Source organism: Rhodamnia argentea, chromosome 7 (assembly GCF_020921035.1).
Source record: "Rhodamnia argentea isolate NSW1041297 chromosome 7, ASM2092103v1, whole genome shotgun sequence".
Classification (NCBI taxonomy): Eukaryota; Viridiplantae; Streptophyta; class Magnoliopsida; order Myrtales; family Myrtaceae; genus Rhodamnia; species Rhodamnia argentea.
The window spans coordinates 7,402,996-7,415,916 of record NC_063156.1 but is presented as its reverse complement, the minus strand read 5'-3'; the positions used below and the strand labels follow the sequence as shown (position 1 = coordinate 7,415,916).

At 40.9% G+C, this 12,921-nt stretch overlaps 2 protein-coding genes across 4 annotated transcripts; both read left to right on the top strand.

Moving 5' to 3' along the window:
• The first annotated feature begins 918 nt into the window (after positions 1-918).
• LOC115746860 (cell division cycle protein 48 homolog) lies at positions 919-6,360 on the top strand. The gene is made up of 9 exons (XM_030682797.2): positions 919-1,075; positions 1,218-1,383; positions 2,014-2,242; positions 2,819-3,585; positions 3,680-3,901; positions 4,023-4,094; positions 4,201-4,482; positions 5,078-5,437; positions 5,895-6,360. The coding sequence occupies exons 1-9, from the start codon at positions 1,047-1,049 to the stop codon at positions 6,183-6,185; spliced, it is 2,418 nt and encodes an 805-aa protein (XP_030538657.1). The 5' UTR covers positions 919-1,046; the 3' UTR covers positions 6,186-6,360.
• A 935-nt stretch (positions 6,361-7,295) lies between these two features.
• On the top strand, positions 7,296-12,325 carry LOC115746898 (RNA polymerase sigma factor sigF, chloroplastic). Of its 3 annotated transcripts, none has more exons than XM_048282945.1 (9): positions 7,296-7,766; positions 8,220-8,365; positions 8,511-8,638; positions 8,790-8,987; positions 9,090-9,360; positions 9,450-9,680; positions 10,158-10,253; positions 10,563-10,763; positions 11,745-12,325. In XM_048282945.1, the coding sequence occupies exons 1-9, from the start codon at positions 7,670-7,672 to the stop codon at positions 12,030-12,032; spliced, it is 1,656 nt and encodes a 551-aa protein (XP_048138902.1). In that variant the 5' UTR covers positions 7,296-7,669; the 3' UTR covers positions 12,033-12,325. The 3 variants fall into 3 exon arrangements, with proteins under 3 accessions (XP_048138902.1, XP_030538720.1, XP_048138901.1); XM_030682860.2 differs by having other exon boundaries at positions 7,304-7,766; positions 10,158-10,298; XM_048282944.1 differs by having other exon boundaries at positions 7,307-7,766; positions 8,241-8,365; positions 10,158-10,298.
• Positions 12,326-12,921: the final 596 nt, after the last annotated feature.

Genomic DNA, 12,921 nt, shown 5'->3' with positions numbered 1-12,921 from the left:
TTCCTCGGTCTTTCGCCTGTGTTATGACAAGGAAAGGAATCGGCAAAGGATGTCATCCTTATAATTTGTTTATTTTATTTTATTTTTTATCAATTTACGACATATGCTCCGGCGCTAGAAATTTAATTAGAAGTCATACAAATAATCACTTACTTTAAAAGTTATTGCATTCTCGGTGATTGTATTTCCTATTTTCATAAAAAAAAAAAAAATTAAATAGAAGTGAGAAATTGACCCGAGTCAATTGAATTTCAATTTAATTAAGTTCTAAAATTAGCACTATAATCTTTGAACATCTCAATTAGTTCAATTAATGGGAAAAGAATAAGTCAAACCGTGGCCAATCATGAGTGTATCTCTACTCTCTACTTGTATATTTAAATCAAACTCAATCAAAAATCATATCTTTAATCTTATATAGCGCTGCATTGTTGTCATTTATCTTTTTATAGGATGTTAATAGTATAGTTCAATTTATTTTACAAATCCCAAATAGTCGTGTGGCAATGGCATTGGACGGAGTCTGCGATCAACACATTGGACAAGGGGCCATTGGGCGAGCGAGGCGAGAGCCCTCTCGATCGAGCGGGGTGAGAGAGTAGGTCTTGGCTTATTTTTATTTTTTATTTCCCGAACGAAGAAACAACCTTTTTTTTTTTTTATGTTACTATTTCAAATCTGTTTTTGGGGACCAAAATACTAATTGATGTTGTGGAATAAATTTTTGTACTTTTTTTCTTTGCGGAGAAGTTAGAGTGTTACCAAATAAGCCCTTAATGTAAAAAGCCTATTATCAATTGGGAATTTGTATAATTGTATGTAGTGATAATTCGACCAAATATATGTTTCTTTCATAAAATTAATTGTTTAAAGAAGAAAAAGGATAAAAGAAAAAAAAAAAAAGAGAAAAACATTTCTTTGCTAACAAGAAAGGAGACTCCTCTTCGACTTAATAACCCCGTCGAACCCCGTCTCTCTTCGCATAATTTTATCTTTCGCCTTCCTCCTCACTCTCTCTATCTCTCTGCGCTCCCGAATCGAACACCATGTCCAACCAAGCTGAATCCTCCGACGCGTAAGTGTTCAGATCTCTCTCAAAGATGTTGTCTTTCGTCTTCTCCGTCTGCGATTCTGTGTTTTCTTCGACAATCTGACCTCGCCGAATCGATTTGTGTTTCTTTCTTGTTTTTTCCCTTTTTGGTTTGTTTATGATGCAGCAAGGGGACGAAGAGGGACTTCAGCACCGCGATTCTGGAGCGCAAGAAGGCTGCTAATCGCCTCGTCGTCGACGAGGCCATCAACGATGACAATTCGGTGGTTTCTCTCCACCCGGAGACCATGGAGAAGCTCCAGCTCTTCCGTGGCGACACCATCCTGGTCAAGGTTGTGGATTTACGCCTTTTGGGGATCAATTCGATTAGGATTTCTCGTTTGGGTGGTTTGTGGGCGTGTCGTGTTCTAGGGTTGCTTTGGATTGACCTGTTGTGATCCGTTTTGAGTGTGGGATTTTGTTAGCTTTGAATAGCGTTTTTTGTCGCGTTGTGACTGGATTTTACTAAATATATATATTTTTTAGAACTTTGAGGTCGATATGTGGCTGGATTGCAACCTAGAAGCTCTGCTTATGGATTTTGTGATATTATGTGAGCTTCTGGATTGTAATGTGGTTCGATTCTGTTGTTGCTTTGCACCATGTCATGTCCTGCATTCATGCATATGTGAGATGGTTGATGCAAAAGATCTCTTTTTAGTTCCGGCGGTTATGTTTATATGCTATCATGCTCAATGGTAACTCTTATGACTGATTTTACTAGGTTATGACTGAGCCATGTAAGCTAGTTAGGTACACCCTACCCATGGTGATTGAACATCTTTGCGTGAATGAATATTCTCTCTCTCTCTCTCTCTCTCTCTCTCAGAGTACTTGTGCACTTGCACACGTGATGGCTGTAGATTCCAGATTGTAGGCAATTTTTTTGGCGTAGTCTGAAAACACTATCTGCTTATGTCCAGGGGAAGAAAAGGAAAGACACTGTTTGCATTGCACTTGCTGACGACACATGCGAGGAGCCAAAGATTAGGATGAACAAAGTGGTGAGATCAAACCTGAGGGTTAGGCTGGGAGATGTTGTTTCGGTGCACCAGTGTCCTGATGTCAAGTATGGAAAGCGTGTTCACATACTTCCTGTGGATGACACCATTGAAGGGCTTACTGGAAATCTCTTTGATGCATTCTTGAAGCGTGAGTTTCCCTTTTCTAAGTACCTGCACGGTTCCCTCACATATATATTAATTAGGGAATACTTTTTTGGTCCCTGCTTTGGTTATTGGTCCTATGTGGCTAGTGCCTTCTGTACTTGTTTTTAGATCAAAACTACCGAACCATCTGATCCTATTTTAGTCCTGCACTTTAATCTTGAAGATGTCATTTTGGCTTATAAACCCATTTTTTTACCTCATGGGGTTTAGGTAATATTGGATGTAAATATAGCACTAGTCTGTCTGGGTTTAATGTGGACTATGGTCTAGTGTTTATATCGTGTTAGATATCTACAGGACACTACAACTTCCTAAAAGTGATATTTTGTCTCATATATGCCTTCTGATATCAGGTAAAGCATGGTAAAAGATCTATGAGTTACTGCTAACCTTTGTGTGGGATGCTAATGCTTATTTTCTTGTCAAACCATTACATTGACTGCAGAATCATGTTAATTTGAGCACGTACACTAAAGAGGCACACTTCTTTTTGCAAGAGGATTTTTTTTTTTTGGATTGGATGAGCGTTTTACTAACTTGATGGATTCAATCTCTGCAGCTTACTTCCTGGAGGCATATCGCCCTGTGAGGAAAGGTGATCTCTTCCTTGTTAGAGGAGGAATGAGAAGTGTGGAGTTCAAGGTTATTGAGACAGATCCTCCGGAGTATTGTGTTGTTGCCCCAGACACAGAGATCTTCTGCGAGGGAGAACCTGTTAGGAGGGAGGATGAGAATAGATTAGATGAGGTTGGTTATGATGATGTTGGTGGTGTTAGGAAGCAAATGGCTCAAATAAGGGAGCTGGTAGAGCTACCATTGAGACATCCACAGTTATTTAAGTCAATTGGCGTGAAACCACCTAAAGGAATCCTGCTGTATGGACCTCCTGGATCTGGGAAAACTCTCATTGCTAGGGCAGTTGCAAATGAAACGGGTGCCTTCTTTTTCTGTATCAATGGACCAGAGATCATGTCAAAGTTGGCTGGTGAAAGTGAAAGCAATCTCAGGAAAGCTTTCGAGGAAGCTGAGAAAAATGCACCTTCCATCATTTTTATTGATGAGATTGATTCAATTGCTCCTAAGCGAGAGAAGACTCATGGAGAGGTTGAGAGGAGGATCGTTTCTCAGCTGCTAACACTCATGGATGGTTTGAAATCTCGTGCCCATGTCATAGTTATCGGGGCTACTAACCGACCGAACAGTATTGACCCAGCGTTGAGAAGATTTGGGAGATTTGACAGGGAAATCGATATTGGTGTTCCAGACGAAGTTGGGCGCCTTGAAGTGCTCCGCATTCACACAAAGAACATGAAGCTTGCTGAAGATGTATAGGATTTTCTTTTTTGTTTCCTTGGCAAGTTCTTGTATGGGTATCTTCTTTTTCCTCTTGATTCTTATGTTTCTATTGAACATTATGCAGGTTGATTTGGAAAGAATTGCTAAAGACACACATGGCTATGTTGGTGCTGATCTGGCTGCTCTCTGCACTGAAGCCGCACTTCAGTGCATCAGAGAGAAGATGGATGTAATTGACTTGGAAGATGAGACGATAGATGCGGAGATACTCAACTCCATGGCAGTTACAAATGAGCACTTCCAGACTGCTCTTGGAACAAGCAACCCATCTGCTCTTCGTGAGACAGTGAGTATTTGGAACATGTACCTTATGTATAATATTGAGCTGCTTACCAATTCCGAGCTGCTCCATGGTATTATTCTCCTGCCCCTGAGTTTGAATCTAATTCCTACATTTTTTCACCCAGGTGGTTGAAGTGCCAAATGTGAGCTGGGAAGATATTGGCGGTCTTGAGAATGTTAAAAGAGAGCTTCAAGAGGCATGCTTAGTTTTTTTTTTTCTTTTTTTGGGTTTTTATGGACACTTAGACTATTTTGAGGCCTTAAATTTGGAATTTAATGGCATCTTCATTTTTTACTGTGCAGACTGTTCAATATCCAGTGGAGCATCCTGAGAAGTTTGAGAAATTTGGAATGTCGCCTTCTAAGGGTGTCCTTTTCTACGGTCCTCCTGGATGTGGCAAAACTCTTCTGGCTAAAGCTATAGCTAATGAATGTCAGGCAAATTTTATCAGCGTGAAAGGCCCTGAGTTGCTTACTATGTGGTTTGGAGAGAGCGAGGCAAATGTACGTGAAATTTTTGACAAGGCCCGACAATCTGCCCCTTGTGTTCTGTTCTTCGACGAACTTGACTCGATTGCTACACAGGTTTGTTTTTCTTCATTTATGTCTATGGTATTGGGTTAGATTTTTAGAACCGCCTAGGAATGGAAGTAGTATTCCTGATTGTGATTTCGATGAGAATGCTTGAATGCAGGCAAAATTCTTACCTTACTAAGTTATAATGTATCCACAAGTTTATAATTGAGATACCATCTCTTCTGCTTGATAAGATACATCTAAGTATTGTTGGTAGCAACCTAACATTCATGGCCCATTCATATTATCAAGAGCTGCTTGGATGTGCAAGTAAATGAACAACTTGTCGTTGATGTTACTATTATTTTCCACTTGTTTATTTCTTCAAAATTTCTTGTGTCCTTCTAGCAATCCCCATGATAAAGTAATTTGAGGTTTTGAAGCCGATATCGTTGTATTGTAGATTGGGCTATATGGATTTTATAAGCAGTAGGCAGTTTGGTGGCTGTTGGTTCCTGGAATGAATACATAATAAGACAAGCCTGTTTTGTTCAAATGCCTTAGTTCTTTATTCTTTGGGTTTTTTTTAGATATGTTGGTTCCAAATATGTTGTTGCTTGACAAGTGACTTCCACCTGATTAATCTTGGTTGTGTTTCATTCAGAGAGGAAGCAGTGTGGGAGATGCTGGGGGTGCTGCAGATCGGGTTTTGAACCAACTTCTTACAGAGATGGATGGGATGTCTGCAAAGAAAACTGTGTTTATCATTGGAGCCACCAACAGGCCAGACATTATAGACCCTGCACTTCTACGTCCAGGGCGTCTTGATCAACTGATCTACATCCCTCTTCCTGACGAGGACTCTCGACATCAAATATTTAAGGCATGCTTGAGGAAATCTCCAATCTCCAAAGATGTTGATCTGAGAGCTCTTGCCAAGTACACGCAAGGATTTAGCGGTGCTGATATCACAGAAATATGCCAGCGTGCATGCAAATATGCCATCAGAGAAAACATTGAGAAAGTACGGTTCTGATCGTCTTTGATGCGTTACTGTGTCTCTTCATTTAAGTACTGCAGTTATAATGCCTGTGGGATGGGAGGAGCTGAATAGAATCGAGATACCATTTTCATTCTATTTCATAATTCTGATAGTGGAAAGTTGAGCGGGGGATGACCATCCAGCAAGTAGTCTAAACATCTGGAGAATGTGTCAGTGCCTTTCCTAGTTAAAACATAGTGTTAATTGTCACACTTTCTCCAGTCTTCTTCTCCATCAAGGGTTTTTTTTTTTTTCCCCTTTTTCATACTTGCAATAGTATGCCTTTCTACGTTGCTTTCTGTTGCTAATGTCAGTGCTCATTACATTCCACGTATATTTCATCTCATCTCCTAGACTCATTAGTTTCTCCTAAATGCTTGTCTCTTTTGGGTAGCAAATATAGCTTAGAAACTAAGTTTCTCCTGTTTGTGCTTTGCAGGATATTGAGAGAGAAAGGAGGAGAAAGGAGAATCCAGAAGCAATGGAGGAGGATGTCGAGGATGAGGTGGCGGAAATCAAAGCTGCTCATTTCGAGGAATCAATGAAGTATGCTCGCAGGAGTGTGAGTGATGCTGATATTAGGAAGTACCAAGCTTTTGCCCAGACACTCCAGCAGTCGAGAGGGTTTGGAAGCGAATTTCGATTTGCAGAAGCCGGTGCCGGCACTACCGGATCAGATCCCTTTGCAGCTTCTGCTGGCGGTGCTGATGACGATGACCTCTATAGTTAATCAGATAAATCTATCTATGTTTCCATTTCCATGTCAAACATTTCTCCTGTTTCGCTGTATACTGTTGAAATTGTCTCATGGGAAGGCTTTGGCTTCATGGTGTCTTACTGCTCCAATCAGTTGGAGGTTCTGAACTTCCTGTGTTCCTGACATTCTGAGCTAGTGGCCTTCCATTTAAAAATCTTACTGTCTCGATTTATTTGCGCTGCGTCAAGTATGAGCAGTGGAATTCAGTCCCGGAAATTCAAACATTATATGAATTGCTCTTTTCTCGATCTATATATTTTGGTCTATCGGGGACCATGTGTATTGTGTACATGTTCCCAATGCAATACGTGGGGGATCTCGCATGAATTTCATTGTCAGGTGTTCTAGAGTAACCAACTCAGTCTTGCATACTTTGCATCATAATTTGCACTATGAAGGCAAATGTAGTGAATGGTGACTTCCAATTTCTTAGTATTAGAATTACTAGATCCCACGTCTTAATTTTTTGACATGCTATCGTGTACCAGAAGTCTCATCGTCGTAAGACGTGAAAGTGTTGGTGTCTGGGAAAAGAGGGGTTTTCAAGCTTCTATGTTTTCTTTCCGAGACCTCTTCATCTAATATAACAGTGATGTTCCTTCGGTATTAGATGTACACTCTACCAATTTGGTAGTACACTGTCAATTTAATCTGCAAATCTCGCCAATCACCCTCCTTGATTCAATCCGACCGCGACGGAACATTGTGCAGTCACATCCGCTGCTCCGCCGAAAGAATGCTCCCTTGAGTTAACGAACATGTCAGTGGTAAAAAAGGGGGACGACTAACACAGATAGATTGCTCGGACACTAGTCGAGTCTATCTTCCTCGCTCGGTGTTGGAACTCTTGTCGCCGTGGACACGTTGCGTTTTCTCAAAGTACACTCCCACGATGCGGACCCCGTGTGGTCCGATGATTACGCGGAATGTCATACATAGAGATAAAAAAGAATGCGACAGGGCATTTCATCACCAGATTCAATCCTATTAAAAAGAAAAAGATCATCAGAGCCGTGGATCATGGATGAGACTTGCTTGGACCAGGGTGTAAATAAACTGGATCGAGGGCAGGGCTGAGAGTCTCAAGCACGAATTCGCACTGATCAACGGCTGAAATCTCGTGCGGTACATGGGCCCGCATGGCCTTCCTCCTGTCATCTTTGCTCTCGCTCCCTCACTAAGTTTGGGCCGAGCAGGATTCTCTTGGAGCAGGGAGAGAGCCCAACCTCATCCTTTAGCAGAAACTCCTGTCTCGAGCCTCTGAAATCGTTGCGTTTTTTCGCCTTCCTCTGCTTTCTTCTCTCTCTCTCTCTCTCTCTCCACCCTGTCTATGCAGGCGGACTCGCATTCTATCCATCTACAAACGTGGCCACGCTTTTACACTGAAAGCATTCAACGAGAGGAGAGACCCAGGACACGCTCCCCCCAGGTTCCCTGAATTCCGAACTCAATGCTCCATGGAGTCTGCAAGGAACTTGCTTTCCTCTTCTTCCTCTGCTCCTCCGTTCCCTCGGAGGGTCCTCTCCAGAAACTCTCTCCCCTCTGCCTCTTCAGGTAGCGCCCGTGGTCTTAGCGTGCTCGTAGTCGTCTGCTTCTCTGGGCTCTAAAAAATGCGTGCAGGGAAGCTTCCACCTTTTTCACAAAACATTGTTGTGCGCGGATGCTGTTTGATTATTTGCCTTTTAAGATATGTTGGGTTAGACCCGTCTCAGCATTCACCATAATAAAAAGGGCGTTTTTCTGTTGTTCGTATGCATTACTCTTTATTAAGAGTTAGATACTTTATATACGCGGATAGTGAACAAGGTTGGTATCTTTACTGGGATTACCAGGAGTTTGCAGAGATAGTTTTGGGACCGGGTTCAGAAATTTTGGGAATCACGTAGTTTCTTTTTGTGCTTCCTTCATACGCAACAGCACAACTCATCCATCACTAGCGATTGCTGGCGAACAATTTTTGTATATATTTGACAATGTTAGGCATGGCTTTCCTATTCATTTCTTCAGTTCTCTTGTTTCATGAGCAAGGGGCCGTTCCGTCTGTGCCTTCCCCAACGAGGCCTCGAGCTATTACTATGTCCGTGCCCTTGCAGGAGCAGCGAATTGAGTACAGGCCTCTCTTGCACGTTATCCAAGATGACACGTCGTTACAGGTTAGACTGTCGATAACTTGCTTTGCACAATCCACACAGGGGTGATGAATGTGCTCTTTTTGGCTGGGATGAAACTTTGATCCCTATGTGATTGTTTTATGAGGTCATTAGTTTGAGTATGCTACTGTTTCCGTTTGTGCAATAGGTGTCGAGAAACAGGAAGCAGGTGGAGACTGGGCTGGTGACTTTGAGAGATAAAAGTCTTGATGAGTCTGAAAGTTTATTCAAAGATATTGAGTATCACTATCGTTGCTGGCCTGGCTTATGGTATCTGTAAGACACTTGCATAAACCTTCCTCTTACATTAAGGACTATACAAAATCTCAATACAAACTTTATATAGCAAGTTGTCATTAACGTGGTTTGAGTATTGTACCCTTCTGGGCCACCTCTTGAGTGTAATATGTTGTCTATGATATCGCAGATTGCCATCAATAACAACTAGGGATAATCAATACTCGAACGTGCAGTCAATCACAATCAATCCAAAGAAGCTTACTGACAATGAACTGTCTAATGTGGTTTCCCTTGCTAAAAAAGCACTGGAAGCTTCAAGGGAGGCAGCCTCATTGGCAGACTCTATGTTACTTGGGACTGATCTTGATGTTGCACTTTCTCCTAGGTTTGTCTATGTAAGCTTTATGCTTGGTTACTTCTACTTGCTCTCTAGAAGTAAAGCTTTTTTTTTTTTTTTTCCTGATGTTAATTCTTTGATTCCTCTCAGTACAAGCACTGCAACTTCAGTCGATATTCAAAAGGAGGAAGTCAAAACTGTGAGATCAACACGGCTACTTGAGAGGCAATCTAAAAGGAGGAAGGTGCCAAAGCCAAAAGGTGTGGTTACTGGGTACAAGAGTTCCAAAAAGCTAGATACTAAAAGAAGACTAAATGATGGTTTTGATCCTAATGATCCTCTTCGAATGTTCTTGTGGGGACCTGAAACTAAGCTACTCTTGACATTTGAAGAAGAGTCAGAGTTGATTCTTAAAATACAGGTGAATACAAGTACTGATCCTACCATATTGTCAGTGCATTCTTTGGTTACAAGCTCTAACACCTTTTTTTACATGGGTATGTGCAACAGGATCTACTTAAATTAGAGCAAGTGAAAACAAGGCTTCAGTCTCAGTCTGGCCGCGAGCCTACCCTGCTTGAATGGGCTGAAGCCATTGGCATAAGCTGTCAGGATTTGCGGTCTCAGCTTCATTCTGGATACAGTTGTCAGGAAAAATTGATTAACGCCAACTTACGTCTGGTTGTTCACATTGCCAAACAATATCAGGGTCGAGGTCTCAGCCTACCAGACTTGCTGCAGGTTAACTGAAATACGTTTCCTCGTTCAATTGGGATCTTTGACTTTTGAAACATGCCAGCTTTTTCATATGAGGTCTATATGTGAGAATTTAGCTGTACCTACACAACCAATGTCTCTATCCGCTTGCAGTGCACTTATGAAGAAGCTGAGATATTTTGGTCCAAGTTTTTTGAAATCTGGGTCTTGGCTTAAAGAGGACACCTGTCACACTGTGCTTCTAGTTGCACCCGTTTATTGTTGGGGTGGGGTTTGATTCATGGTTGTCCAGTATTTTAAACCTCCATTTTGTTTTGCCGAAGTATGATCCTTATGTAAAGATGAAAGGGAGTGTGAGTTCATTGAAATCAGGATGGGTTTAATCAGCACTGGCAAGATATATCTTGTTTCTTATGACCTGTGGAAGAGCACTTTTAGGTATTTGGGAGAGAAACTTTCGCATCTCGAATTAATAGCTCTCTACTTGTTCACTAAATTCAGGAGGGAAGTATGGGTCTTATGAAGAGCGTCAAGAAGTTCAAACCCCAGGTGGGCTGCCGGTTTGCCACTTATGCTTACTGGTGGATAAGGCAGGCAGTAAGGAAGGCCATATTTCAAAATTCCAGGACAATACGTTTGCCGGTATTTAGTCTTACTTTCTCCTTTCCTTTTTTATTTTATTTTCTATCAGTGCCCAACAGCAATTATCATCTTAAAGGGCATATTCTCTTGTCCCCGGAAAAATTTTTGGGTGCTTATGATCTCATAGGGATGCTTTTTGTTGGCTGGGGAAGCAACTGATGCTTTAGGAGTTGCTGGCTTTATTTGCCTCTTTGAATGCGCAATTTAGTAAGTTGAGAAAATATAGACATCTTGTGTAATTCTGGATGGAAAATTTTCTTGCAGGAAAGTGTGTATGCCCTCCTCGGCAAGGTGAAGGAAGCAAAGAGATCTTATATTCAAGAGGGACATCACCATCCAAGCAAAGAACAAGTAGCTAAACGTGCTGGAATTTCAGTCGACAAGTTGGAAAATCTAGCATCTACTACAAGAACACCCCTCTCACTGCAACAACCTGTGTGGGCAGACCAGGATACCACCTTTCAGGTAATGCTGCATCTCATTCCGATTTTGGTAGGTCATTTCAACGAGAGAGGAGATAATGTGATGCATGTTCTCACCCAGATGGAGACCGTTACTGGATACGCTTCTCACAATTCTTTAAATGGCTTATAAAGCATGTCACTTTTTGTGGGTCTGAAATGTGTCATTTATCTATGTTGTGATGAATGAAATTCTTGTGCAACTAAAAGAAATTTGAAAGCTAGATATCTGATATATTGAGAACTGGGACTGTGGATTAATTTATTGTGCATCAGTCTCTGCTTTCTGCAGCTGTTAATTAATGTTCTTGCAATCCTGTGTATTCCACTATGGTTTACAAGCTTGCCAGTGTGGATAATGGTTCAATTGTCGAAAGCATGCTTTAGCCTCTAAGCCTGCTATCTTAGCCTCTTAGGGTAATCCTGGAATAAAATTTACTCCACATTTAAGCAGACCAACTTTTGTAGAAAGGGATGGTGGCCATACGCTCATGCCAATGCACATGAATTCTGATGCCAAAGTATATATTTTTAGCGAGCTCTAATTTACTTCGGAGAGAGACAGGTCATTTTTTGGATGTTGCAGTTGATATTCTACTTGTTTCATGCTCGTAAGGTGAAAATTAAGGCTGTACATTGAATACTATTTCCTGCAGATGGTGACATTTGAGATTCGACTTGCTTTTCCAAGACATTTCTGAGCTTTTATAAATTGAATGCAGTGTATGCCAATGCTTCAGTTGCACCTATTTGACTCATATCATTCATATCCTCATCCTTAATGACGCGCAACGTTGGTGGCTCTATCGGTAGTCTATTCATCTATAATATCTCAAACATTGCATAGTCGTGAGCTAAAACTTAACGCCGCACTCTGAGCTCTAACATCCATAGACCCATGATTTTCTTCTTTCATCTAACCTGGCTGCAACAAGTTGCTGCTTGGCATGGGAACACTCAGTTTCATCTTCAATTATATTTGCAGGAGATAACCGCAGACACAGGGGTTGAGATCCCAGATGTAAGTATTTCTAAGCAATTAATGAGGCGACACGTGCGCAACCTCCTAAGCACGCTCAGCCCTAGGGAGAGGCGGATCATCAAGCTAAGATATGGCATCAGCGGCGGTGAAGAGAGGTCTCTCTCGGACATCGGAAACATCTTTGGTCTGTCAAAGGAGAGGGTGAGACAGCTGGAGAGTCGAGCGCTGTACAAGCTGAAGCAATGCCTCAGCAGCCATGGCCTTCATGCGTATAGTCATTTGATTATATAATCATATCGGTCTTGAGTGACATATTCAGCATTAACGGATCGTGATTCAGAAGAGTAAATCTTGACCGAAGATTTTTATGAGCAGGTAATGCATCGATTTTCTCGAAAAGCATGGCTACGACCTATGTTTAAGATCTCAGCACTGCGACAAATCTGGGTAAATTTCTGCATCATTTATATTTTTAAGATTCAAAGTTGTAATTCGTTTGTATATTCTTGTAAAAGCTATGAATTTTCTGATTATGGATGTCACTATCACTATTGGAAAGGTTTCTTATTTCTTTTCTCGATAAATTACTTCAGGAATTACTCCTTTTTCTGGAATTTTGGAAGTGCTGTCAATGATTGGAGATTACTAGCCAGGATCACGTACAGAGATACTTCTGCAAATTGGGAAACATTTGTGATGAAGGAATACACGTAAAGGAAGAATAATAAGCTCGATGAATTTTTTTCCTTGTGGCCCACGCTATTTCCACGCAATTAATCAACAAAAATCACTAGTTAAAAGTCTAATTAATTGATGAAAACCACGAGGTGCTTTCACATTGTCATGAAAATACTAGGCCCTTCGTTATAATAGCGACAATGTGGATTTATTCTACCCATTTTTTTGTTATTTTCCATCCGTATTTATACAAGCTTCATTTTCTCTCTTTTACTTATTAACGTGCTTAAACTGGTTTCTATAAAGAATTTTTTCTTATGAGCTTTGAGCCTTATCAGTAATTTTTATCAATTAACCTATCTCAAATCCAAATTGTAATCGTAAAGGGTTCGCAATTTTTAACCATTAATTATATGTGAAAGTGAGTTATTAGCTATTGTATTTTAGAGTTTATCCACTGGAAAGTTAATGTATTTCTTCTTCTATCAGTTTGATCGTTACT

Coding starts and splice junctions, on each gene's coding strand:
- LOC115746860 (XM_030682797.2), top strand. CDS start 1,047: ATGTCCAACCAAGCTGAATCCTCCGACGC. Junction 3,902..4,022: donor CATCTGCTCTTCGTGAGACA/GTGAGTATTTGG, acceptor TTTTTCACCCAG/GTGGTTGAAGTGCCAAATGT. Junction 4,483..5,077: donor TTGACTCGATTGCTACACAG/GTTTGTTTTTCT, acceptor TGTTTCATTCAG/AGAGGAAGCAGTGTGGGAGA.
- LOC115746898 (XM_030682860.2), top strand. CDS start 7,670: ATGGAGTCTGCAAGGAACTTGCTTTCCTCTTCTTCCTCTGCTCCTCCG. Junction 8,639..8,789: donor TGGCCTGGCTTATGGTATCT/GTAAGACACTTG, acceptor ATGATATCGCAG/ATTGCCATCAATAACAACTA. Junction 9,361..9,449: donor AGTTGATTCTTAAAATACAG/GTGAATACAAGT, acceptor TATGTGCAACAG/GATCTACTTAAATTAGAGCA.